This window comes from Capricornis sumatraensis, chromosome 2 (assembly GCF_032405125.1).
Source record: "Capricornis sumatraensis isolate serow.1 chromosome 2, serow.2, whole genome shotgun sequence".
NCBI lineage: Eukaryota > Metazoa > Chordata > Mammalia > Artiodactyla > Bovidae > Capricornis > Capricornis sumatraensis.
In genome coordinates, this window is record NC_091070.1 from 203,682,780 (window position 1) to 203,710,386 (window position 27,607).

General features: G+C 43.7%; 2 protein-coding genes across 2 annotated transcripts; one reads left to right on the forward strand and one right to left on the reverse strand.

Moving 5' to 3' along the window:
* The first annotated feature begins 230 nt into the window (after positions 1-230).
* On the forward strand, positions 231-1,178 carry LOC138073775 (olfactory receptor 2G3-like). Its single transcript, XM_068965683.1, has one exon. The coding sequence runs from the start codon at positions 231-233 to the stop codon at positions 1,176-1,178; it is 948 nt and encodes a 315-aa protein (XP_068821784.1).
* Positions 1,179-24,526: 23,348 nt separating this feature from the next.
* LOC138073629 (olfactory receptor 2A12-like) lies at positions 24,527-25,459 on the reverse strand. The gene has a single exon (XM_068965464.1). The coding sequence runs from the start codon at positions 25,457-25,459 to the stop codon at positions 24,527-24,529; it is 933 nt and encodes a 310-aa protein (XP_068821565.1).
* Between the last annotated feature and the right edge of the window lie 2,148 nt (positions 25,460-27,607).

The window sequence follows — 27,607 nt, forward strand, 5'->3', positions numbered from 1 at the left end:
TTTGATGAAAGATTCACACTTGAGAGAATGAAAATCTCATAAAGTTTTCCCTCCCCTTCCCTAATTTAGCCTCATCCTAGATAGGCCTCAGTCAATGACCAGATATGAATCCCGAGTAATATCTAAATAAAATCATCGACCTTGCCAACCACTGAACAATCATGGTGATTGATATGCATCCTAAGCTGGGACAATAGTTGGTTCATTTCTCTTTCTGCAGCTGAAGGAGAATGCAGGATTTCCTCTGGGAGAACCAGAGCTCCGTGTCTGAGTTCATCCTTCTGGGCTTCTCCAAGGATTCCCAAATTAATGCAATCCTCTTCAATGTCTTCCTCTTCCTCTACGTCTCTACTCTTGTGGGCAATGGACTCATTGTCACCTTAATCCACCGGGACTCCCGCCTCCATACACCCATGTACTTTTTCCTCTGTGTCCTCTCCATGCTGGATATGAGCTATGTCACCACCACTGTGCCCCAGATGTTGGTGCATCTGGTCGGTCAGAAGAAAACTATCTCTTATGTTGGGTGTGTGGCCCAGATGTACATCTTTCTGGTGTTGGGCATCACTGAGGGCTGGCTGTTCTCTGTCATGGCCTATGATAGATATGTGGCCATCTGCTACCCACTCAGGTACAAGGTTATCATGAGCCCATGGCTGTGTGGGGCGATGGTGGTCTTTTGTGGACTGTGGGGGGTGAGCTGCTCTCTCGTTTACACCGTCTTCACTATGCGCTTGCCCTACTGTGGCCCCAATGAGATCAACCACTTCTTCTGTGAGGTTCCTGCTGTTCTGAAGCTGGCCTGTGCAGATACATCCCTCAATGACCAAGTAGATTTCATTCTAGGTTTCATCCTTCTTCTGGTACCCCTTTCCTTCATTCTGGCTTCTTACATCTGCATCTTTGCCACCATATTGAGAATTCGCTCAGCCCAAGGTCAGCTCAAGGCCTTCTCCACCTGTGCCTCCCACATCACTGTGGTCACCATGTTCTGTGGACCTGCCATGTTTATGTACATGAACCCTGGGGCCAATGCCTCCCCAGAGCGGGACAAGAAACTTGCCCTGTTCTACAACATCATCTCTGCCTTTCTCAACCCCATCATCTATAGCCTCAGAAACAAAGATGTAAAGAGAGCTTTCCTCAAGCTAACAGGCTGGGGCAGGACCACAGAATGAGGTCCCTGGAACACAGAAGGCTATGACCAGACCTGAAACCATAGGTTCTGTGGTTCTTCCACCCCATCCCCTCCTGTGACCCTATGGACAGGCAAGAATCACTGACTGTTAGGGGAGATGATATGTGAAAGTAAGTACCTGGGTGGGACATGATGATGACTCCTGTGGGCTCTCTTCAAACATCAAGAGACTAAACTATGGACATCTTGCCGAGGAAAGATCCATATTTAATTCTTTCCTGTTTCCCCAGGGCCCAGCAAAGAGTCTGACAAATCAAAGCATTTACTGAAAGCAAATGTTGAGTAACTGAATTCATGAGGATTGGACCTATTAAATCAACTCTAGGTAGATGGGACAAGATGGCTCACAGGACCCAGATTAGCAAACTTTATTTTATCTCAATAAAGAGCATGAACAGATCTAAAGAAACATAGTTTCAGGGTAAAGGAAAGGTGAGTTTTGGAATGGGATTCAAGGGTTGGTGACTGTCCATCCAGTATTTCCATGATGTGCCCCGGTTATGGTGAAGAGAAACTTTGAGGGAGTCTCTCAGTACACAGGTAAAATGTCACCCAAAAGAAATTGTAGTGGGTCAGAGCTCATACTTTGCAGCAAACCATCACTTTGTAGGATTGTTGTGAGAAGTCAGCGTAGGTGACATTCTCAAAACAGTGCTTGATATACTGCTTGCTTTACATAAACACTGTCATTCTTCTTGTTATAGGTGACTTCTTTTTCCTAACACCTCAGTTACCAAGCAAACTACTGAGACTGTTTCCTCTTACAGAGAGTAGCTGTTCTGCTCTCTGGAAAGGGATAGCTAGCAATACAATTGAAAAGGTTGGTATTTGTGTATACTTCATCCTTATGTGGATTTAGGATGTTTGTTGACCATGTTTTGAAAAGTAGTAAGGAGCAGGGTTTGAGGAGAGATCCTGGGGCACTGGGAGAGCAAGTGAGCAAGAGTCACGTACGAAGACTGGCAGGATGCATCAAGCCCCCAAATCACAAACACAGAGAAAGGATAGGAGTTGATGATGCTATCCAGGCTACATCAAGATACTAGTGGGATGACAGGAAGAAATGGGAAGACAAAAGGGTTTGATTAGGCCAGAGAACAGCATGGTAGGATTAGAAGTTGGGGAGAACCAAGAAGAGACTGGGTTGTGGAAAATTTAGAATTGAGAGTGAGAACTATTGAAAGAGTTTATGAATAAGAGTTTATGAATACTTCCATCTGAGAGTATTGTTCCTAGGAAAATTTCAGATTTTTGGTAAAGAGATAGAAGGCAAATTCAGTGAAGAGATTTGGGGTGTGGTTTAATTTTAGGAAACAGGATTTCAGAGAGAAGTTGCAGGGAGAAGACATGAAGCTCAGTATGGGATGGAACATATGGGATGCCTGGATGCCCAGGGGCTGAATATTTAGGTAGGCCGATATTTTGTATTGGCCATATTTTGGGTCAATACATTGGCCAAAGATGAAACAGACAAACAGGCTTGGAAAAACAGCTCCTTCATTTACTAATTTTGAGACTTTGGCGGTGGTTCCTAATCACAATGAGGATTTGTGATTCGAGCTTCAGATTTTCTCTTCAGTAAAATGGAGATAATGATACTTACTTTGAAAGGTTTAGAGAGATTGTAGTTTTCTAGGTCCAAAAAAGAGATACCTCTTTAGGTCCAAAAGGTTACACAAGGGAAACTTAATGTAAAGGAGTGTTAACCACAATAAAAGTAACGTATAAGTAACTCAGTGTGGTATCCAAGGGCCAAGGGATAGTAGCCAAGGGCCGAGGGATAGTAGCCAAGGAAGAATAGAACTGGGTGGGATTCAGACCTCATTGGAGAAGGTGTGGTTCAGGCTCTGAACTGCAAAGGAGTTCACGGATTTCTTCTGGGTCTTCCCTGTAGCTCAGATGGTAAAGAATATGCCCACAATGTGGGAGTCTTGGGTTCAATCCTTGGGTCTGGGAGATCTCCTGGAGAAGGGAATGGCAACCCACTCCAGAATTCTTGCCTGGAGAATTCCATGGACAGAGGAGCCTGGTGGGCTACAGTCCATGAGATCACAGAGGGTCGGACATGACTGAGCGACTAACACTTACTTCACGGATTTAGACAAGCCAGAGTTAGTCTGGAGTTGTTAGGCAACCTATAGGTCACCTTTCAGGGTGCAAGTAAGCTGAGACTATATATTTTTAAAGAAATATGAATTGGACATTTCTAGCTATTGGTTTCCTTGCATTCTCTGAATTCTGAAGCTATTTTAGTAGCTTTGGAAAGTTCAGTTCAGTTCAGTCACTCAGTCGTGTTCAACTCTTTGCAACCCCATGGACTGCAGCACGCCTGGCCTCCCTGTCCATCACCAACTCCCGGAGTTCACTCAAGCTCATGTTCATTGAATCAGTGATGCCATCCAGCCATCTCATGCTCTGTCATCCCCTTCTTCTCCCACCTTCAATCTTTCCCAGCATCAGAGTCTTTTCAAATGAAAGTTGACTTTGGAAAGTTCATTCTTTTTTTTTATTCTTTTACTTTACAACACTGTATTGGTTTTGCCATACATCAACATGAATCTGCCACGGGTGTACATGAGTTCCCAATCCTGAACCCCCCTCCCTCTTCCCTCCCCATACCATCTCTCTGGGTCATCCCAGTGCACCAGCCCCAAGCATAAAAAATATCTCCTTTATTATTTTTTTTTAATTTTCTCTTTCAACTGCCTACTTTTGTAAAACACAATGTGGGTTTATCACTAGGAAATGAGGAGACAACACAACCGCACTCTTTGCCACATGTTTGTGAACCGAATAACAGATGTGCAGTGACCCACAGTCTTTGAAAGAAGTGATAGTTGTTAACTGATCATTATGCATCTGCTATTTATGTAGTGATTTATGGCCTGAAGAGCTAGTAGGAAGCTGTATTTCCTCAGTTACTTGGTGAACAGTGTTGCTGAGAAACTATTATTCAGTTTCACCTTGACAGCTGAAGTCCATGCATGTCTGCAGTTGTATGTTGTGTCCACCTCTTGCAATCCCATGGCTTCAGCCTCCCAGGCTCCTCTGTCCATGGGGTTCTCCAGACAAGAATACTGGAACGGGTTTCCATTTCCATCTCCAGGGGATCTTTCCAACCCTGGGATTGGACCTATGTTTCCTGCATTGGCAGGCAGATTCTTTACCACTGAGCCACAAGGGAAGTCCCCTATGCATGTTAAAATCATGCAAAACAAGAACACCCTGGATTTGGCATTGGGAACTGCTGGTTCCTGCCTCTCTTTCAATGTATGGAATTGTATTTTAAACCAGTATGAGGGATAATGCTTCCTACACCCTGATTATATTTTATTTAAGGGCTGCAATGACAGAGGAAGTGATGTGAATGAGTTCTTTGAAGTATACCTCTCAAATTAAGTGAATTGATTCCATTCCAAAATCTCTGATTAATTACTTATTAATTACTATGTGTGCTAAGTTGCTTCAGTTGTGTCTCTGACTCATTGCAACCTGTAGACTGTAACCTACATGCCCACTCAATATGGTATAGATTGTCAAATATAGATCAGGGAAAAACACTGTGGTATTCGGAAAATGTGACCTGTTTGCTCAAAATTTTGTTCATTGATATTAATTTACAAAAATGAAATTTAAATTCACTCTTTTTGCACTAGAAAGTCATTTTCATAAAGCTATAAGAAAGGAAATGAGGCAAAAAAAAATTTTTTTCTGCTTGAGAATATATAGTTCTCAGATATCTCTAGCTTCCTAAAAGTATGGTTTCTAAACTGGAATGGACAGAAGGAGAGTTGATAAGCTGCCTTCAACACAGAGGAAAGTCTAACAGCTAATGGGGCCTGCCCGCCTCGTCGTACCTGTGTGGAGCTTCCAGATAGCATTTGAGAACCTCTCAAATATGTACCATCAGGGTTCAGCAGACATTAAGAAAAACCACCTCATCCAGCAAAAGAATCCTATACAAGGGTATATTCTCGCTATTTGGCAGGCAATGTTCTAAGGGTTTTGTATATATATTACCTCACTTATGGCAAATCACTTCAGTATTCTTGCCTTGAGAACCCCATGAACAGTATGAAAAGGTAAAATGATAGGATACTGAAAGAGGAACTTGCCAGGTCAGTAGGTGTCCAATATGCTACTGGAGATCAGTGGAGAAATAACTCCAGAAAGAATGAAGGGATGGAGCCAAAGCAAAAACAATATCCAGCTGTGGATGTGACTGGTGATAGAAGCAAGATCCGATGCTGTGAAGAGCAATATTGCATAGGAACCTGGAATGTTAGGTCCATGAATCAAAGCAAATTGGAAGTGGTCAAACAGGAGATGGCAAGAGTGAATGTTGACATTCTAGGAATCAGCGAACTAAAATGAACTGGAATGGGTGAGTTTAACTCAGATGACCATTATATCTACTACTGTGGGCAGGAATCCCTTAGAAGAAATGGAGTAGCCATCATGGTCAACAAAAGAGTCTGAAATGCAGTACTTGGATGCAATCTCAAAAATGACAGAATGATCTCTGTTTGTTTCCAAGGCAAACCATTCAATATCACAGTTATCCAAGTCTATGCTCCAACCAGTAACGCTGAAGAAGCTGAAGTTGAATGGTTCTATGAAAACCTACAAGACCTTTTAGAGCTAACACCCCCAAAAGATGTCCCTTTCATTCTAGGGGACAGGAATGCAAAAGTAGGAAGTCAAGAAACACCTGGAGTAACAGGCAAATTTGGCCTTGGAATACAGAACGAAGCAGGGCAAAGGCTAATAGAGTTTTGCCAAGAAAATGCACTGGTCATAGCAAACACCCTCTTCCAACAACACAAGAGAAGACTCTACGCATGGACATCACCAGATGGTCAACACCGAAATCAAATTGGTTATATTCTTTCCGGCCAAAGATGGTGAAGTCAACAAAAACAAGATCAGACTTAAATTGAAGAAAGTAGAGAAAACCACGAGACCTTTCAGGTATGACCTAAATCAAATCCCTTATGATTATACAGTGGAAGTGAGAAATAGATTTAAGGGGGCTAGATCTGATAGATAGAGTGCCTGATGAACTATGGATGGAGGTTCATGACATTGTACAGGAGACAGGGATCAAGACCATCCCCATGGAAAAGAAATGCAAAAAAGCAAAATGGCTGTCTGAGGAGGCCTTACAAATAGCTGTGAAAAGAAGAGGAGTGAAAAGCAAAGGAGAAAAGGCAAGATATAAGCATCTGAATGCAGAGTTCCAAAGAATAGCAAGGAGAAATAAGAAAGCCTTCTTCAGCGATCAATGCAAAGAAATAGAGGAAAACAACAGAATGGGAAAGACTAGAGATCTCTTCAAGAAAATTAGAGATACCAAGGGAACATTTCATGCAAAGATGGGCTCAATAAAGGACAGAAATGGTATGGACCTAACAGAAGCAGAAGATATTAAGAAGAGGTGGCAAGAATACATGGAAGAACTGTACAAAAAATAGCTTCACGACCCGGATAATCATGATGGTGTGATCACTCACATAGAGCCAGACATCCTGGAATGTGAAGTCAAGTGGGCCTTAGAAAGCATCACTACGAACAAAGCTAGTGGAGGTGATGGCATTCCAGTTGAGCTGTTTCAAATCCTGAAAGATGATGCTGTGAAAGGGCTACACTCAACATGCCAGCAAATTTGGAAAACTCAGCAGTGGCCACAGGACTAGAAAAGGTCAGTTTTCATTCCAATCCCAAAGAAAGGCAATGCCAAAGAATGCTCAAAATACTGCACAATTGCACTCATCTCACACACTAGTAATGTAATGCTCAAAATTCTACAAGTCAGGCTTCAGCAATACGTGAACCATGAACTTCCTGATGTTCAAGCTGGTTTTAGAAAAGGCAGAGGAACCAGAGATCAAATTGCCAACATCTGCTGGATCATGGAAAAAGCAAGAGAGTTCAGAAAAACATCCATTTCTGCTTTATTGACTATGCCAAAGCCTTGACTGTGTGGATCACAATAAACTGTGGAAAATTCTGAAAGAGATGGGAATACCAGACCACTTGACCTGCCTCTTGAGAAACCTGTATGCAGGTCAGGAAGCTGGACATGGAACAACAGACTGGTTCCAAATAGGAAAAGGAGTACATCAAGGCTGTATATTGTCACCCTGCTTATTTAACTTATATGCAGAGTACATCATGAGAAACGCTGGACTGGAGGAAACAGAAGCTGGAACCAAGATTGCCGGGAGAAATATCAATAACCTCAGATATGCAGATGACACCACCCTTATGGCAGAAAGTGAAGAGGAACTAAAAAGCTTCTTGATGAAAGTGAAAGAAGAGAGTGAAAAAGTTGGCTTAAAGCTCAACATTCAGAAAACTAAGATCATGGCATTTGGTCCCACCACTTCATGGCAGATAGATGGGGAAACAGTGGAAACAGTGGCAGACTTTATTTTGGGGGGCTCCAAAATCACTGCAGATGGCGATTGCAGCCATGAAATTAAAAGATGCTTACTCCTTGGAAGAAAAGTTATGACCAACCTAGATAGCATATTCAAAAGCAGAGATATAACTTTGCCAACAAAGGTCCATCTAGTCAAGGCTATGGTTTTTCCAGTAGTCATGTATGGATGTGAGAGTTGGACTGTGAAGAAAGCTGAGCACCAAAGAATTGATGTTTTTGAACCGTGGTGTTGGAGAAGACTCTTGAGAGTCCCTTGGACTGCAAGGAGATCCAACCAGTCCATTCTAAAGGAGATGAGCCCTAAGTGTTCTTTGGAGGAACTGATGCTGAAGCTGAAACTCCAATACTTTGGCCACCTCATGCGAAGAGTTGACTCATTGGAAAAGACTCTGATGCTGGGAGGGATTGGGGGCAGGAGGAGAAGGGGACAACATAGGATGAGATGGTTGGATGGCATCACCGACTCGATGGACATGAGTTTGAGTGAACTCCAGGAGTTGGTGATGGACAGGGAGGCCTGGCATCTGTGATTCATGGGGTCTCAAAGAGTTGGACACGACTGAGTGACTGAACTGAACTGAACTGAATGACATAAACACCAATTGCTGATTTATCTAAGATCATGATACAACTATTTGAAAGAATGATAAAGAGGAATAGTGTGGGGAGTGTACATTAAATTTTCATCTATCATAAAGGGAAGGTAATTAGGATTTTAAATCACTCTTATGTGCACTATAAAAAACTGATAAGCAATAAATAAATGAACAAACCAAACAAAACAAACACATAGATACAGAGAGCAGAATAATGTTTGCCAGATTGAGGTGTTGGTGGGGATTGGGGTTGAGGAGGAAGAAATGGGTAAAAGGGTTTAAAATGTACGGTAACAAACAGAAGGTAAGTCTTTGATGGGGAACATGTTGTAAGATACACAGAAGGGGAAATATAATGTATATGTGAAAATTATATGATAGTATAAATCAGTGTACCCTCAATAAAATTGATTTTTTTGATTTTTAGAAGTTTTTTTTTTAATGTGGCCATTTTTAAACTCTTTATTGAATTTGTCACAATACTGCTTCTGTTGATTATGTTCTGGTTTTTGACCATGAGTCATGTGGGATCTTAGCTTCCCGATCAAGGATCATACCCTCACCTCCTGCACTGGAAGTCTCAACCACTGGACCACCAGGAAAATCCCAATAAAATAATTTTTAAGTTAATTTTTTTTACTCTTATTTAATTAAAATATTTTAGAATTTTTTTTCAGTATCATTGTCTTTGTCATCACCAAGGCCACTTTTTAACTTCTCTAACAGTTTTCCGGAGTACACCAGTTACTACAGACTCTTTGAATCCATGTATGGTGGGAGATTTTATCCCAAGTCACAAATAGCCTTTTTTTTTTTTTTCAAATTTATAACATAATTTATTCTCAGTAAGTCTAGATTTTCTATTCCTATAATACCTTTTTTTTAAATTTTAAAATCTTTAATTCTTACATGTGCTGTAACATTTGGTTTTGTTTGCTTTGGTCCTGCTAATGGTATAAATTATTTCCACAACTTATCTACCTGCTCTTTTTCTTCTCTTTTTTTGCATGCAGTATGTTTTCTTGTAACAACCATGTATGTAATATTTAAAGAACTATAACAAAATGACGATCTGTAAACCCACCAACAGAAGAGCAAATAGAAAATTACCAGTTCCAGTGTTTCCCCTGATACATTCCTCTCATACACGCACACTCTCACTCTGTCCTGGACTTTGTAATTATTTCCTTATTTCTCTACGTAGTCTTACCACATACACGTATGGCTTTATGTAAAGCATAGTTTTGTTTCTTCTATTCACCAACTTTATGTACATGTAACCATAGTGCATGGATTCTGTGGCTTGCTTTTGTTCCACATCATGCTTTTGACTTTCATGTCATCTTGATCTCTTGGTCACTGAGTTCATTTTATTGCTCTCCAGTATTGCATCATATGAATCTAATGTCTCAAGGATATGCACCCATTCTTTTGTTGATGGGCATTTGGGAAACAAAAGGCTTTTGCTATTTCGAAGCAAGTCACTGTAAACATTCTTGCATTCATGTGTATTCATCCACTTGTACAGAGATTCTCCCGGCTGCACTGACAGGATTAACATTACTGGGTAATGTGGTAGTACAATTCACACTCCCGCCAGGTGTGTATGAGATGGGCCAGCCTCTACAAGCTCACCACCCTTTTGCTATTCTCCTACTTCCTAGTTTTGTGGTCATGTAGTGATTGAGAATGGGTATCTTATTGTTAATACTAATGAAGATTAATGCTATCCTTTCACATGCTTAAGGGCAATTCCTATTTCATCATTTGTGAAGTGTTTTAAGTCTTTTACTTATTTTTCTACTGTATTTTTTTGGTAATTCTCTTACAGATTTATATACATACTAAATATATTCTATGTGCTCATCCTTTGTCATATATATATTTCAAATAATTATATATATATTTACACATATTGCAATAATTTCTCCCAGTTTGGGGTTTGTATTTTTCCCCTCTTCACACTCACATACACACATACACACTCATAAACACAAACATGTACATAAAAATAAACACGCTCACACACACTTTCGACTATGTGCACACACATAGTGCTTGGCTTCTATCCAGCACATAGACAATGGTTTATTTTTACTATTTTAAGTATTTATTATTGTTTTCATTGGATTCTCATCTTTGGTAAAATCACTGAGAGAGAAAATATAGATCCAACAAGAGGACTGAGGACAAAACTTCAGTTCAGTTCAGTTCAATCACTCAGCTGTGTCTGAATCTTTATGACCCCATGGACTGCAGCACGCTAGGCTTCCCTGTCCATCACCAACTCCCAAAGTTTACTCAAACTCATGTCCATTGAGTCAGTGATGCCATCCAGCCATCTCATCCTCTGTCGTCCCCTTCCCCTCCCACCTTCAATCTTTTCCAGCATCAGGATCTTTTCAAATGAATCAGTTATTTGCATCACGTGGCCAAAGTATTGGAGTTACAACTTCAGCATCAGTCCTTCCAATGAATATTCAGGGCTGACTTCCTTTAGGAAGGACTGGTTGGATCTCCTTGCAGTCCAAGGGACTCTCAAGAGTCTTCTCCAATACCACAGTTCAAAAGCATCAGTTCTTCAGCACTCAGCTTTCTTTATACTTCAACTCTCACATCCATACATGACTACTTAGCGTTTCCCAATTTCAAGACTGAGACAGGATGAGAGCCCAGCATGACACTGAGAAGGCGAGGTCGTTCACTCATTCAGTCAACAAACGTCTGTCGGTCGCCTGTCAGGGGCCAGGCTCCAGGGTGGGGCCTGCAGTGGGCACATTGGATGTGGCACTTCCCCCACGGACCTCACTGAGGAGGGTGCGAGGCCACACCGTGCAGTCACTGAGCGCCTGCCATGTGCCAGGCCCTGCTCCAAGCTTCAGAGGACACAGAGGGAACAGACAAGGTCCCCGGTCCACAGCCCTATTCCACTCTATGCAGTGTGACACGTGGGCCAACAGAGGGAACTCCTGGGTGCTGTGGGCACAGTGAGGGACTGTCAGGGCCCACGCAGCCCAGGGTGGTCAGGGAAGGCTTCCCAGGGCCCTTGCTGCCCAGAGAGAGCAGACGGAGTAGACTTCATGAGGACGGGCTAGGAGGTGCCGAGCAAGACAACTCCATGCAGAGGGAGGGCGGCACAAGAGTCCAAGGCGTTCAGGGGAGGAAGGTGCCCAGGTCACTGCTGCAGGCGCTAGGAAAGCCCAGAAAATGAGGGCTGAGCAGGGTGTCGGGCTTTGGTGATAAGGAAATCTCTGATGTTCAGGAGGACAGTTTCAGTAAATGAGGCAGTGGAAGCCACGTTATAAGGAATTAAGAACTGAGTGGGTAGTGAGGATGCAAAGGGGGTATGTGCAGACCAGATTTCAGTAAGTTTGGTTGTTCACGGGAGGAGAGGAAAAACAGGGAGAAGGAAACCTCGTTTAATAATGTCCACTGGGAACTCCAGGCCCCCGAGACGGCTGCAGGAGCTGCGGGGCCCCTTCTCTTCTCTCTGCCCTGTCACCCACCCATGTGATAAAAAGGCCTCAACCTTCCCCTCCGCTGCCCTGAAGCGCACTGCATACCTGGTGCAGATAGGAGCCTGCTCTGAGCTCCCACCCGCTGGGCGAACGTGGGGCTAGACTAACGCTTGTTCTGAGGGGGGACCTCAGATGTGCAGATGGATCAGTTTCACCTGTGCCGCTGCTCATTATTCAGCCACTAGTCGCTTAAAGGTGAGTAGGAAACCCACAGAAACTGAGACACCTCAAACCCCGCCTTCTCCATGTCTGAGGAGCACCCAGGAAGAAGGCTGATAGGAGTCTGGAAACTGCAAGTATCTGAGAGCATTTTAAAGTCCAAGGACACCGGACAATGCAGAGGCCTGCTGACCGCTGTCCTGTGTCTCGGGCAGATTCCTGTGGATCCACAGAGCAATGACCCCAGTCAGTCGGACAAACAGGATGTGCTCTGCATGTGCTTCAGCCCCTCCGAGGAGACGCTGATCGCCAGCACCAGCAAGAGCCAGCTCTACAGCATCACCATGTCCCTGACGGAGATCAGCAAGGTGAGTCTCGCCAGCAGCGCTTCCTGCCAGCCTGGGGACGGGCCACCACGGGGCAAATTTTGATCCAGTTCCTGAGCATAAGCCCATTCACCCCTTCATAACAAAGCAAAAGAAACTCTATTTTCACGGTGTCCTTGGAGGAGCACTCCAGCACCTGCAGGGGGCCGGACTCGGGGACACCAGAATCTGATTGTTGTAGCCTCTTTGAATGGCATCATCAACTTGGTGGACATGAGTTTGAGCAAGCTCCAAGAGTTGGTGATGGACAGGGAAGCCTGGTGTGCTGCAGACCATGGCGTCGCAAAGACTCAGACACGACTGAATGACTGAACTGAGGCTCTTTGGAGAACACCTTGGAGGTCTCTGTCAGATTTAAATTGTATCATTTTTTTTTTCTTAGCAAGCAAGTGTACTTCAGGTATTTAATGTACTGCAGTACCTGCTCCTGTGCACAAAGACATTTATGTGTAAAGATTTATCATTGCTTTTGTTTTTAAATAATAAATGAAGCCAGTATGAATACACTGTCGATATTGCAGCAAAAAGGATAAAAAAGAAGGACTTTGTACTTATAAAAGGTTCATTTTATCAAGCAGACATTACAGTTTTAAATTTGTATGCATATAATAGCATGGACTCAAAATATAGCCTGCAAACTTTGGCAGAACAACAAGGAAAATAAACCACCTACAGTCACAGGAGGTTCTAATATATCTTTCTCAGCAATGATGGAGTGTGGAGATGCATGTCCAGGCATATCAGGGTGATGATGAGCCCATTGCCAAGGACTGAGCTCAGGAAAAGAAGAAGGAAGGCACTGAAGAGGGTCCTGTTGGCCGTGGGGTCACTGGAGAAGCCACGCAGGATAAATTCAGAAACCCAGCTTTGATTCTGCCCTGGAGGCATCCACATGATGGGCCTATAAGAGGATCACATTCCTTTAAATGCCATCTAAAATATGATAATTGAATAAGAACTGGAGGCAGGCAGGCTATGATTTTAATTTTGAGCCCACTACTCACCTAGAGCCTTGCACAGTTACTTAACCTCTCTGAGCCTCATCTGTAAAACATGGCTAATAACACTCATCTTTCAGGGTGTTTAGGAAGGGTTGGGGCAATGTATATGAAACATCTCATATTAAAACAATGCCTTAAAGTACTGCTGCTGCTGCTGCAGCTAAGTCGCTTTAGTCGTGTCCGACTCTGTGTGATCCCAGAGATGGCAGCCCACCAGGCTCCCCCGTCCCTGGCATTCTCCAGGCAAGAACACTGGAGTGGGTTGCCATTTCCTTCTCCAATGCGTGAAAGTGAAGTTGCTCAGTCGTGTCCGACTCTTAGCGACCCCATGGACTGCAGCCTACCAGGCTCCTGAGTCCATGGGATTTGCCAGGCAAGAGTACTAAATAACAATAAATACTCATTTGCAATCTCCCAGGCTTATTCCCCAACCCTCAGAGGAAAAATTGCTTGCTCAAATGTCTAGTTAACAATCAACTTACACAATATCATCTCCAGCCCCCAAACCTGCAGAAGTGGTCTTCCCTTCTGCCTTAGAGGTCATTCGTCTGGATATGTTACAAGCCTCTCCTCACCCTGAGAACATATTTCTTTGACAACTGACGATAGGAAACTTTATCAATAAAGGGTGACAGAGGGGCAATGTGATGATGGAAGGAGGAGACTGAGGTTGGGGCTTCAATTTCTCCTTCCTCAGTTACTCAGCTGGAATGCCAGTGAGTTGGTGGGGACCATCCACAGTCAAATACTCAGGCCGCACACATTCTCCCTACCCAGTGATCACTTCTAGGAGAACTCTGGCCTGTGACTCCACCCTAACTTCCAGTAGCAGACTGTGTATTCCTGTGGCAGTCACACCATCTTTGAAAAAGTCTGAGCTTAATTTCTTTTTTTTTCTTTCTGGTGAGAGAAGATAGTGGTTTCAAGAGGAGGAGGAAGAAGAAAGGAAAGTGAAAGTTGTTCAATCTTGCCCTACTCATTGCGACCCCATGGATAATACAGTCCATGGAATTCTCCAGGCCAGAATAATGGAGTGGGTAACCTTTCCCTTCTTCATGGGATCTTCCCAACTGAGGAATCAAACCCCAGTCTCCTGCATTGCAGGTGGATTCTTTACCAGCTGAGCCACAACGGAAGTCCAAGAAGGACGGAAGTAATTCCTAAATCCTTAGGCCCTATGAACTCTTCTTTAGCTATAGGGCAGTAGCTGCTTTTTTTTCCTTTTTTCTTATTTGCTACTTCTGGATTTCTTCAAGTTTCTTTTTATGCTTTTTAGCAGTTGTCTGCCTTTAACTAGTCTAGTCAAGGCTATGGTTTTTCCAGTAGTCATGTATGGATGTGAGAGTTGGACTATAAAGAAAGCTGAGCACCGAAGAATTGATGCTTTCGAACTGTGATGCTGGAGAAGACTCTTGAGAGTCCCTTGGACTGCAAGGAGATCCATCCTAAAGGAGATCAGTCCTGGGTGTTCTTTGGAAGGACTGACGCTGAGGCTGAACCTTCAATACTTTGGCCACCTCATGTGAAGAGCTGACTCATTGGAAAAGACCCTGATGCTGGGAAGGATTGGGGGCAGGAGGAGAAGGGGACGACAGAGGATGAGATGGCTGGATGGCATCACCAACTCAATGGACATGAGTTTGGGTAAACTCCACTGTTGGTGATGGACAGGGAGGCCTGACATGCTGCGGTTCATGGGGTCACAAAGAGTCAGACATGACTGAATGACTGAACTGAACTGAACTGAACTGAACTGACACCTCTATCACATCTGCAGATACTTGCCTAGGTCTCTAGCATAGAAGAATACATCCCCTGTATCCCCGCCACCCACACACACTCTGTTACACACCCAACCTTTATTCCCACATTAGGATCCAGTGGAAACAGTGACAGACTTTATTTTTGGGGGCTCCAAAATCACTGCAGATGGTGACTGCAGCCATGAAATTAAAAGACGCTTACTCCTTAGAAGAAAAGCTATGACAAACCTACACAGCATATTAAAAAGCAGAAACTACTTTGCCAGCGAAGGTCCATATAGTCAAAGCTATGGTTTTCCAGTAGTCGTGTATGGATGTGAGAGCTGGACCATAAAGAAGACTGAGTACGGAAAAGCTGATGTTATTGAACTGTGGTGTTGGAGAGGACTCTTGAGAGTCCACTGGACTGCAAGCAGATCAAGCCAGGCAATCCTAAAGGAAATCAGTCCTGAATGTTCATTGGAAGGACTGATTCTGAAGCTGAAGCTCCAATCCTTTGGCTACCTGATATAAAGAACTGACTCATTTGAAAAGACCCTGATACTGGAAAAGATTGAAGGCAGGAGAAGTGGACAACAGAGGACGAGATGGTTGGACGGCATCACCGACTCAATGGATAAGAGTTTGAGTAAGCTCCGGGAGTTGGTGATGGACAGGGAAGTCTGGCGTGCTGCAGTCCCTGAGGTCACCAAGAGTCAGACACGACTTAGCAACTGAGCAACAACAAGGATCCAGCTTAGTATTATTCCACTAGGAGGCCTTTTCAGACCTATTCCACCATCTCCCACTCCCAAACCTTGATTAGGTGCTTTCTCTATTTCTCAGAACCCCTTGTGGTTATTGGCAAGTTATAACCCTGGTAATCCTAGAAGGTTCTGATAAAAGTTTTAGGCTCCAGCATCTCGGGAAAAAACTTTTCCTTCTCATATTAACTTTGTTCTCACTCATTGACTTGGAATATCTATTATAAAATATGGATAAAGGTGTGAGTATATAACCTTTCAGAAACAGTAATAGCTAATGTTATTCATGGGGTTGCAAAGAGTCAGACACAACTGAACGACTCAACTGAATTGAACTGAATGTTTAGAGAAAACTTTCTATGTGCCAGGCATTGCTATATGAACTTATCCTCATAACAACTCATTGAGGTAAGTACTAGTACCTCCATTTTTACAGATGGAAAAAAATAAACTAAATCATACAGAAAGTAAGTGATTCTCTCCAAATTATAGGATTTCCGTGATGGACCTGGGATTTGAACCAAGGCATTTTGGCTTCAGAGCCAACTCTTAATCATTAAATTCTCCTGCTGCATGGAAACAGGCTTTAATTGGGAGGGATAAAGAATGCATACTGCCCCATCTGCTCCTCCATTTGAGTTCCTTGAAGTCTGGCATGAGATACTTCAGAATCATGGCCTACAATTTATGACCACCAGATAAGACAGAATCAGACTCCTTCTAGGACAAAGAGCTAAACTGGCAGCCACAGACTCTCCTGATAAAGCTTCCTCCATCTCCCCCATCACTTGGATGTGGGAGCCATGGGGTTACATTGGAAGCAGAAGGAATCTATAGAAAGAGACTTGGGAAATACCATCCTGCATGCCATCCCTGGTGGCTCAGAGGATAAAGCATCTGCCTGCAATGTAGGAGACCCAGGTTCGATCCCTGGGTTGAGAAGATCCCCTGGAGAAGGAAATGGCAACCCACTCCAGTATTCTTGTCTGGAGAATCCCATGGACAGAGGAGCCTGAAGGGCTACAGTCCACGGGGTCGCAAAGAGTCAGACACGACTGAGTGATTTCACTTTCACTTTCTTTTCATGCTATCCTCAGTCACTTCAGTTGTGGCCAACTCTTTGTGACCTATGGACTATATAGACCCCCAGGCTTCTCGGTCCTTGGGATTCTCCAGGCAAGAATATCGGAACGGATTGCCATGCCCTTCTCTAGGGGATCTTCCCAGCCCAGGAATTGAACCATATCTCCTGTGTCTCCTGCACTGCAGTCAGCTTCTTTACCTGCTGAGCCACCTGGGAAGTCAATTACCAGATTGGAGCTTAGTAAATCCTTGTAAAAGCCTCCCTCCAACTCTGCGACCCCATGGACTGTAGCCTACCAGGCTCCTCTGTCCATGGGATTTTCCAGGCAATAGTACTAGGGTGAATTGCCTTTTCATTCTCCAGGGGATCTTCCCAACCCAGGGATCGAACCCTGGTCTCCCACATTGTAGACAGATGCTTTACCATCTGAGCCACCAGGGAAGTCCAGCTACTGGATTCAGTTCAGTTCAGTTCAGTCACTCAGTCATGTCCGACTCTTTGCGACTCCATGAATCGCAGCACGCCAGCCTCCCTGTCCATCACCATCTCCCGGAGTTCACTCAGACTCACGTCCATCGAGTCTGTGATACCATCCAGCCATCTCATCCTCTGTCGTCCCCTTATCCTCCTTCCCCCAATCCCTCCCAGCATCAGAGTCTTTTCCAATGAGTCAACTCTTCGCATGAGGTGGCCAAAGTATTGGAGTTTCAACTTTAGCATCATTCCTTTCAAAGAAATCCCAGGGCTGATCTCCTTCAGAATGGACTGGTTGGATCTCCTTGCAGTCCAAGGCACTCTCAAGAGTCTTCTCCAACACCACACTTCAAAAGCATCAATTCCTCGGTGCTCTGCCTTCTTCACAGTCCAACTCTCACATCCATACATGACCATAGGAGAAACCATAGCTTTGACTAGACGGACCTTAGTCAGCAAAGGAATGTCTCTGCTTTTGAATATACTATTTAGGTTGGTCATAACTTTTCTTCCAAGGAGTAAGCGTATTTAATCTCATGGCTGCAATCACCATCTGCAGTGATTTTGAAGGTGAAAGTGAAGTCGCTCAGTCATGTCTGACTCTTTGCGACCCCATGGACTGTTACGTACTAGGCTTCTCCATCCATGGGATTCTCCAGGCAAGAATACTGGAGTGGGTTGCTATTTCCTTCTCCAAGAGATCTTCCCGACCCAGGGATCAAACCCGGGTCTCCCGCATTGGAGGCAGACGCTTTAACCTCTGAGCCACCATTTTGGAGCCCCCAAAAATAAAGTCTGACACTGTTTCCACTGTTTCCTCATCTATTTAGAGCTTAGTAAATCCTTGTAAAAGCCTCCCTCTTAGTCAACCTTGATTTCCATAGGAATGAGGACATTATTTAGTGGGAAAAAAAAAAATGTCTCCCAAGATTTTGTTAGCCCAGCAGTCTCTGTCACAACCTGCAACAGCCAAGGTCTCTAAAGAATAGGGGAGTGGGTCCTAATCATTGTGGTCGCTGATATCATTGTTAAAGCCTTCCCCCAGCACAACCACCATTGTCCTTTCATGACATCTCTTAGCTGGACTTGGAGATCTGGAGCTTAGGAAATTCATTTTCAGTTTCTAACTCGTAGAACATGGGTTGGCAGAGAGGACCTTTCCATGTATATTTCCTAAATGAACAAATGGAAGAAGGTGAAGGTCTAGGAAGAAAGAAGGGGAAGGGACTGAAGTGTGAGGTGAGGAGGAAGGAAGAGTGCAGATCAAGGGAGGGGCTAGAGGGATGCTGGGGCAGAAGCACAGAGAAGACCCAGTGGCTGGTGAACCTGGCCACTGCTGACCACCAGCCCCCACAGATGTCTGGATTCCATCCATAGCCCCAAGCCCAGTGACCATCTCACCCCTCTGGAATCCACAGAAACAGGTCACAGAGAGAGACAGTCACTTGTTCTTAAGGGAAAGAGATTGAACAGGAAGCACTCAGGGCAACTGATTCCAGCGAGGCAGGATTCCAGGCAACCCAGTCTCCAGAAAAACACTAGGATTCTGAGAGGTGGAAGGATGAACTCCTTGCCTTTTCTCCATTGCTCAGCTCCTTGCACTTGACCTGGCCAGCCCTGGCTCCTGAAGGCCTTGCCTGTCAAGTTCTCAGGTGTAGATGGAGGGAACCTCAGCCAATCCAAGCTCCTCTTAAAGGGCCAAGCTACTGAGGCTTTATGGTCCTGCTTCCTTACCAGACTTTCCTGGGAGAGCAAGGGGAGGGCCATTCCCCTCCCTCCTGCCACCACCATCCCTGTGCCCAGTGAAGATGCCAATTGGAATTCCTTGAATGTTGTCAACAAGAACCCTACAAGGAAGAGGTCCCTGTGGACAGAGTAGGACAAAACCTCCCCAGTGGGGAGGCATAGTGACCTGTCTATTTCCTTTTCCAACCCTCTGAGGGATATGACCAGCCTTGGGGTATACCTGGTCTTCTCACAGAGATGTTAAGGACCGAAGGCCTCATGTTGATTCTCCTCTTACCTCTAAAATCCCTGTGCCCCAACTTGTCAATTAGAACATGTTTGGGTCACACCCTTATTTCTTCTGAACAATCTTGAGCAAATCAAAATCTCCCTCTATTCCTGACCAGAATAACAACTCTACTGAACTCTAAGTGAAATTCTTCCTCCTGTCCCAGAGCTGGTTCTGATTACCAGTGGAATTGGGCCAGCCATTGGTAGGAGCAGGAAGGCTGGACTCTGGATGCTGAATTTTGAGTCAGGTGGGCCTGCAGACCTCAAGAAGAAGAGGGTGGGCTGGCAAGAGAGGAAAAGCTAGGGCTGTGGCAATCCTAACAACCGGGAACTCTCTGGGAGGTTGAGAATGCCTCTGGAAGGGACTTTTGTGGGAATTAGCTCTCGTTTGCTAAAACAAGTAACTTAGAAGATTTCTGGGTTTATGTCTGGGGAGGAAGCTGAGGGAAATGGCAGGAGGTGATGATGGTACTAATGATCAAGAGCACATTAGTGGTCCTTTGGGACAGCCTCACACACAAAGCACTTTGATGTGTATTTTCTCGTCAGGTCCTCCTGGCACATCTGGGAGGCAGCATTGTGATTCTTGTTTTACAGATAATGACAATGATGGTGACCCACTGAGTGCTCGTGTTGGGCCAAGTCTTGAGGGAGTCAGTGATGCTCATTTTGGTCACTTCACTGCTAAGTCATTAAGGGCCTTCAAGGTCAACCTGTCCATCTCCTTACTCTCTTTTACAGCCATGAAAATTAAAGCTCAGAGAAGCAAAGTCACTGCCCTGCATGAGTTACAGTGTAGGTGATTCAGACTTAGAAATCCTGCCTCCTACCTATGTTCCCCTCTATGAACTGGCAGAAAAAGCTGTCTATGTGTCCAGTGATAATCAGTTAATTGCAGCCATCTCATCAGGCATGCCCTCATCATTTTTATCCCTGGGAATTTGTATCCCCCAATGCTGTAAATCTTGTTTGAGCCAATGAAGTACACAAAGTTCAGATGAAGTAATAGGATAATAATAATAATGACAAGAACAGCAACAACAAAACAATAACAATAATTATGTTAATTATTATGTGTGCACGCATGCTAAGTCACTTCTGTTGTGTCCACCTCTTTGTGATGCTGTAAGCTATGGCCTGCCAGGCTCCTCTGTCCAAGGGATATTCCAAGCAAGAGTACTGGAGTTGGCTGCCATTTCCTTCTCTGGTTATTATAATAATAGTAAAATGTTATAGGTATTGTTTCGTATGTGCTTTACTTATAATAATCCATGTAATATTCAAACGTCTCAAGAAGACATCTCATCTTGAAATTCAGTGGAAACATTGTTTTGACCACCAGTGGAAACATTCCCTACTGGGACATTAACATCTCCAAACTAGCAGAGCTCAGAGTTCCTGAAATAGGAAACAAAGATTCTGTGAGTGAGTTACTGGGTGTAAGAGTCACAGAATCCACTCCCATTTCATGGCTTGATTCCCATGTCCATGCACTCCGGCACTGAGGAAACAATGCCATATAGTCTCTGACTCAAAACTTAAACTTAGCATCATGTTTAATTTAAAGAAGTATGTAAGATAGGGTCCTATTCTTTCAAAGTGTTGTTCCCTATGAATAGCGATAACTGAATTTTAATAAGTCATTTCATCTTACAACTTGTCCAGCTTATTCCAAGTGTTGGAGGCTAGTTAAGGTCACTGATTCTATAATTATGAACCCACAGAAGTGAAATGAGTTTCTTGATCAGATGCAATGCTGTGGGGATTCTCTGATGGTGGATTAGGCACACTGTGAATTCATAGATAATGATACTAGCAAAAGCTCTGTGGGCAAGGGAAGCAAATTCATATCTAGAATCTGTATATGTTCCCATGAAGACAAATCACTGTCCCCTCCCTGATGGAAGAGATCCAGTATAATCAAACTGCCACAGGTGACAGCTGTTCTCCTGAGGCATGGTGTCATAGAGCCTGATCTCTGCTATTTGTGATTTAAGCACTCATCAGTAGTGGCAAACAGGTCAACTGTGGAAAAAAGAAACCCTGGTCCAAAGCCCATATGAATAGCCTCCATCCTTGCTTAATGGACATTTTGCTCATACACCCACTGAATGAGGGTCTCAGGAAAAAGCCTGACTTACATTCACGGAGCATGTCATTTTTTCCACCTGATTTGTCTCCTCTGAAGCTGATAGCCTTTCATGAACATTCACGTGGGACACACAGATTCTGTGTCCACTCTAAGGAAGTCCATCCACATATCTCTTCTTTCCCCAAACTTTCTTGCCACCAATCTTTGTATCTTGTGGCATACTTAGTAGCTTTTGCTCATTTTTGCATTTTCCTATGGAAATCAATCCGTGAAAACTTTCTATCTTTAAAAATTTTAATTTTGATAATCTATATCTCCCTTGGAAAATATCCTTTCCATCTAAGTTTGCAATTATATTTGCATAGGGATCAGCAAACAGAAAGCAGAGTTGGGAGGCTTAAGTTTCTTGCACAGGAATACACAGCTGATAAGTGGTAGTGTACCAATCTGCCCAAACAGAAACTTTGAGATCATTAGTGCAGAAATGCATCAAAAGGGAAAAGAATTGGAGAGGCTGATATTTCAGTCTAGTAGCAAAATATTTCCCCCCAATAGATGAACTGAGTCCCACCAGACAGGTGCTATGATCCACTCCGTTTTCTTTGTTCAAGGAAACAGGATAAAGTAAAAAATAAAAATAAAAGTAAAAAATAAAAATAAAATAAAAATAAAAATAAAGAGTAAAAAATAAAAATAAAAAGTAAAACAACAATCCTCATAGAGACCAAATTAACAGAGAATTAATTAACATTTTTTTAACTCCACCCCTTAGTACCTGTACACTTCCTAAGAACTGCTGGTTTGTGGACTGCAATTCCATGAGGATGGGTGTTGTGACTCTCTGTCACCAGTGCCAGGGATCAGTGATGACAGTTGACAGTTAATGGCTCCCTTCAGTGAACTACAGGGAATCAGAGATACTGGCAAAGCTGGATTAAAACCCTGATAGCTTCCTTGATTGCTCCCTTTTTTACCTCCACACCCAAGTCATAGCATGCTCTTGCTTCTTTCCTTATCACTTCCCCACTCACTGCCATCATCAAGTCTAGTGCCTCAGAAATTATTCCAAGGTCTACCCCCACCAAGTGTTCCTCTTTAATCCAACCCCTCATCCATGGTCCCAAGCCATGCTTCTGAAAATACTGAGGCATCCTCTCTCCTCTACTCTGGTCCGCATCCCAGGTTCTTAAAAATAGAGGTTGTCTATCTTTAAGATAAAATCTATTATCTTGAATTACAAACTCTGTTACTATCTATCCAAGTAGAGAGACAAACAAAACCTCATCACTTCAGCCACAAGACTCTCACCTCTACGTCATCCTGATTCCTGACTCCGGTTGTAGCAGAGCCATCAGGTAGACTCCACACCTTCTGGAAGGAACTCCAAGAGCCAATAAGACCTCTTCCCCAGTATCCAGGCAACCCCCTTCCCCACAAAGCCAGAAACAGAAAGTTCTCAAAAGTTTTAAGTCCCTTCCACCAGCCACAAAACTCTCTACCCTATCCCTGGATGGAGGGAATGCTCCAACAGCCCAAGGGACCCTTCACTTTCTGCCTGAAACCTCCTGGAAAAGTTGTCTGGAACTTTGCCACACCATTGGTGCTGTGGTACTCACCTACCTAAACCCCTGCTTAGCCCAGCCCTGTTACATCTTTCATCCGCAAGACATCTGAGCCATCAATGAGGCCTGAAAGAAAGCTGGATTCCCATGCTAACTCTGAGGCTTGTTCCAGGGTTCTTATAGAGTCTCATATGTCATTTAGGTCCCTTGAAAAAATCAGAGGCACTGTTTACAATGTACTGTACCTGTAACAACTTTAATTCTTCTATGGTTTTGTAATTCACCCTACGGTTCACAGAAAATACACTAGTTTATAGCATTTGATTTCATGCATTTCACCTACTGTGACACAGAATTTTGGAGACATAGAGGTCTTAGACACCTTTCAATTTGAGGTGCTCATTCTATAGATGAATAAAGTTAGATCCAGAGAAAGGAAGTAAATGGCCCAAAGTGGCATAACAAGTTAGCAAGGTTGGAACTAGAACCCAGGTCAATTAAGGTCAAGTTCTGTTCCTTCCACAAGATGATGCAGAGTACCAGGTATCAGCCTCATAAACCATATTGCTTCCATGCATCAGGCCAGGTCCATGGGTTACATTGGCTCCGAATACCATTGGCTTAATTTTCAATGTTGGTCACACATATTTATTATTTTCCTCTACCACTCTGATTGCCTACTACTCGACGTTCTACTATGTCCACATACCACATCACTTTCGGGTACCATGTTTCACGTTAGCTACATGCGTACTATTGATCCCAGTGCCTCTGTTGTAGACTACATTATCACCCTTAGTGTTTGCTCCTCTCACTGTAGAGGGAATACATATCCATGCCCGTGCCACGTGATTCGCATTACTTTTCTGTGGGAAGAAAATACATCCTGCCCTTTTGTCAGAAGGCCTACACATAGGACTTGCTTTGGTCAATAAGATGTCAGCAAAGAGATGTGTGTTCAGTTCAGTTCACTTGCTCAGTTGCGTCCAATTCTTTGCGACCACATGGACTGCAGCACACCAGGCCTCCCTGTCCATCACCAACTCCTGGAGTTTACTCAAACTCATGTCCACTGACATGTGTGTTACTTCTGAGCAGAAACTTTAAGAGTCGTCATGTATTTCAGCCATTGTTCCTTTCTCTTTCTCATAAGTCTGATGTGTTCCAGATAGGGCCTCCTCCTTCAGGCTGGATCTGAGAATCCAATGGCAGAAGGCCACAGTCTACTTACAACTGATTGGAACAAGACAAATAATTGGACTTTTACTGTGTGATCCCATGAGATTATGGAGTTGTTTCTAACTGCACCACAATGTTGAAAGTTGATCAAGACAGCCATCCTTGGTTTCATGTTCCACATTTGTTCCACTGACCAAGTACTGTGTTGGTTCTATTGTATAACGTTGGTTTCATATGATATAGATGCTGTCCTTTTCCTCATCAAGGAACACTTTGCCTCAGACTCCTCCTGTCTCCTCAGCAGGCCAGTCTACCTCCCCATCACTCTGAGAAAAGCCCTCTTCATGTCCTTATTCCTCAGACTGTAGACCACAGGATTAAGCAGAGCAGTGAAGACATTATAAAAGAGTGATACCTGCTTGTCTTGCTCAGGGGAATAGCTTGAATTGGGCCTCATGTAGAGGTAGGTGGCTGGAGCATAGAAGAATGTGATCACAGTCAGGTGGGAGGCACAGGTGGAGAAAGCCTTGCAGCGGGCCTGCATGGACTTGAACTTGAGAATGGCCTGCACAATACGGATGTAGGAGGCCACAATGAGCAAGAGTGGGGCAACAACCATGAAGACACTGATGACTAGGTCCACCATTTCAATGACATGAGTATCCATGCAAGCCAAATTTCGTACTGAAGGGCCTTCACAGAAGTAGTGGTTGACCATGTTGGGCCCACAGTATGGCAGCCTCATGGTGAAAAAAGTGTGGATCAGAGAGAAGAAGAAACCACAGGCCCAGGTCCCAGCTGACAGTCGTGTGCACAGGCCCCAGCTGAGGATGACAGTATAACGCAGTGGATAGCAGATGGCCACGTACCGGTCAAAGGCCATGACAACAAATAAAATGCACTCAGTCAGGCCCACAGCACCAAAGATGTACATTTGTAGCCAACAACCAGCAAAGGAGATGGTCTGAGATCGAGAAAGAAGATGAACCAGCATCTGGGGCACAGTGGTGGTGACACAGCCCATATCCAGCAGGGAGAGGATACAGAGGAAGAAATACATGGGAGTGTGGAGATGCGTGTCCAGGCATATCAGGGTGATGATGAGCCCATTGCCAAGGATTGAGCTCAGGAAAAGAAGAAGGAAGGCACCAAAGAGGGTCCTGTTGGTTGTGGGGTCACTGGAGAAGCCAAGCAGGATAAATTCAGAAACCCAGCTTTGGTTCTGCCCTGGAGGCATCCACATGGTGGACCTATAGGAGAATGATATGCATTTAAATATCACCTAAAATATGATAGTTTAGTAAGATCTGGAGGGAGGCAGCTGTAATATTAATTCTCAGCCCACTACCTACCTACTACTTTTTATATTTACTTCACTTTCTAAGCCTCAGTTTCTTCTTCTGTAAAATGTGGCTAATAATACTCATCTCTCAGGGTGCTTAGGAGGAGTTGGGGAGTTGTGTGTGAATCATCTCCTACAATGCCTTAAAACACTAAATAGTAGTAAATGCTCATTTGCAATCTCCCCAGGCTTATTCCCAACCCCTCAGAGGGAAAATTGGTCACTCAAATGTCTAGTAACAATCAACTTACACAGTATCTGCTCCAGCCTCCAAAACCTGCACATGTGAGCTTCCTTTCTACCTTAGAGATCATTTGTCTGGATGTGCGACAAGCCTTTCCTCACCCTGTAAATTTTCTCTTTGACAGCTGACGCTAAGACGCATTACCAATAGAGGGCGGGGCTTCCTTGTTGGCTCAGGAGGTAAACTATTTGCCTGCAATGCAGGAGACCTGGGTTCGATCCCTGGGTCAGGAAGAGCTCCTGGAGAAATGAATGGCAACCCACTTCGGTATTCTTGCCTGAGAATTCCATGGACAGAGAAGCCTAGCAACGTGGTGATGGTAGGAGGGAGGCTCTGAGGTTGAAGCTTCAATTCTCCTTCCTCAGTTGCTCAACTAGAGAGCCACTGGGTTGGGAGTGTCCAACCACAGTCACATACTCAGGCCACACACACTCTCCCTGCCCAGTGGTCACTTCTAGGAGAGCTCTGGCCTGTGGCTCCACCTCCACTCCCAGTAGCAGACTGTATCCTGTGGCAGTCACACCCTTTTTGAAATAGTCTGAACTCAGTCTTTTTTTTTTCTGATCAGGGAAGATAGATAGTGGTGTCAAGGGCAGGGGGATGGAGGGAAGTAACTCCTAAATCCTTAGTCCCTGTGTACTCTTCTTTAGCCATAAGGCAGTAGCTGCTTTTTCTTTTTTTAATTGCTACTTCTGGATCGCTTCAAGTTCTTTTTTAAGGCTTTTAGCAGTTGTTGACCTTTAACTAGCTAACAATTCTGTATAGTAAATTTTCCCTGTTCACATTACTGGCATGTTCTGTCTCTTCTCAGGATTGAACTGATACAGATGCTAAATCTATGCAGAATGAATTTGATAAGGAACAGACTGTTACATAATTACAAGCTATCTATCCATAAAGTAATTATTAATTACAAAAGTAAAAAGTGGTAGCTATCAGCGGAGTAACTAGACAACATCTTAACTGAGTGATTACAATTAATGACACCGATAAGGAACAGATGGACACCTGGTGTCTCCATATGTGAAAACCAACAATGACTTATATATTATTTCAGACCAAAAAAGCAAAACCTGAATCTAAGCATGAGAAAACATCAAAGAAACCTAAGTTGAGAAATATTCTACAAAATAACTAGCTTCTGAACGTGAAAGTCGCTCAGTTGTGTCGACTCTTTGCAACCCCATGGACTTCTCCAGGAATTCAGTCCTGGAATTCTCCAGCCCAGAATACTGGAGTGGGTAGCCGTTCCCTTCTCTAGGGGATCTTCCTAACCCAGGGATTGAACCCAGGTCTCCCGCATTGCAGGCGGATTCGCTGAGCCACCCTAGTCTTCAAAAAATATCTATCATGAGAGACAAAGAAAGTTCTAATCTGTAATAAAGGCACGGAGACTAAAAAATATATAACAGCTATTGCAAAATGTAAAACCGGAAGAGTGGAATACTACAAATAACATTAATTTGACAACTGGTAAGCCTGGAATTTTAATTAGATTAGTTTAGATAAGTATCAATGTTAAAATGCCTGAGTTTGAACTACTATGTGAGAGAATATCCTCATTCTCTTATATTTTAGAAACTATTCTCTGAAGTATTAAAGGGTAAAGGAACATGATGTTTACAAATTATTCTCAACTAGTTCTGAAAATTACAGTAACAGCAAGCTAAAAAATTAACACATCTTGTCATGGGATATACAGGTTTCTTTGTAGTATTCTTTCAGGTTTTCTGAGGGTTTTTATTCTAATCCCAAAGTTTTCATTCCAATCCCAAAGACAGTCAGTTCCAAAGAATGTTCAAACT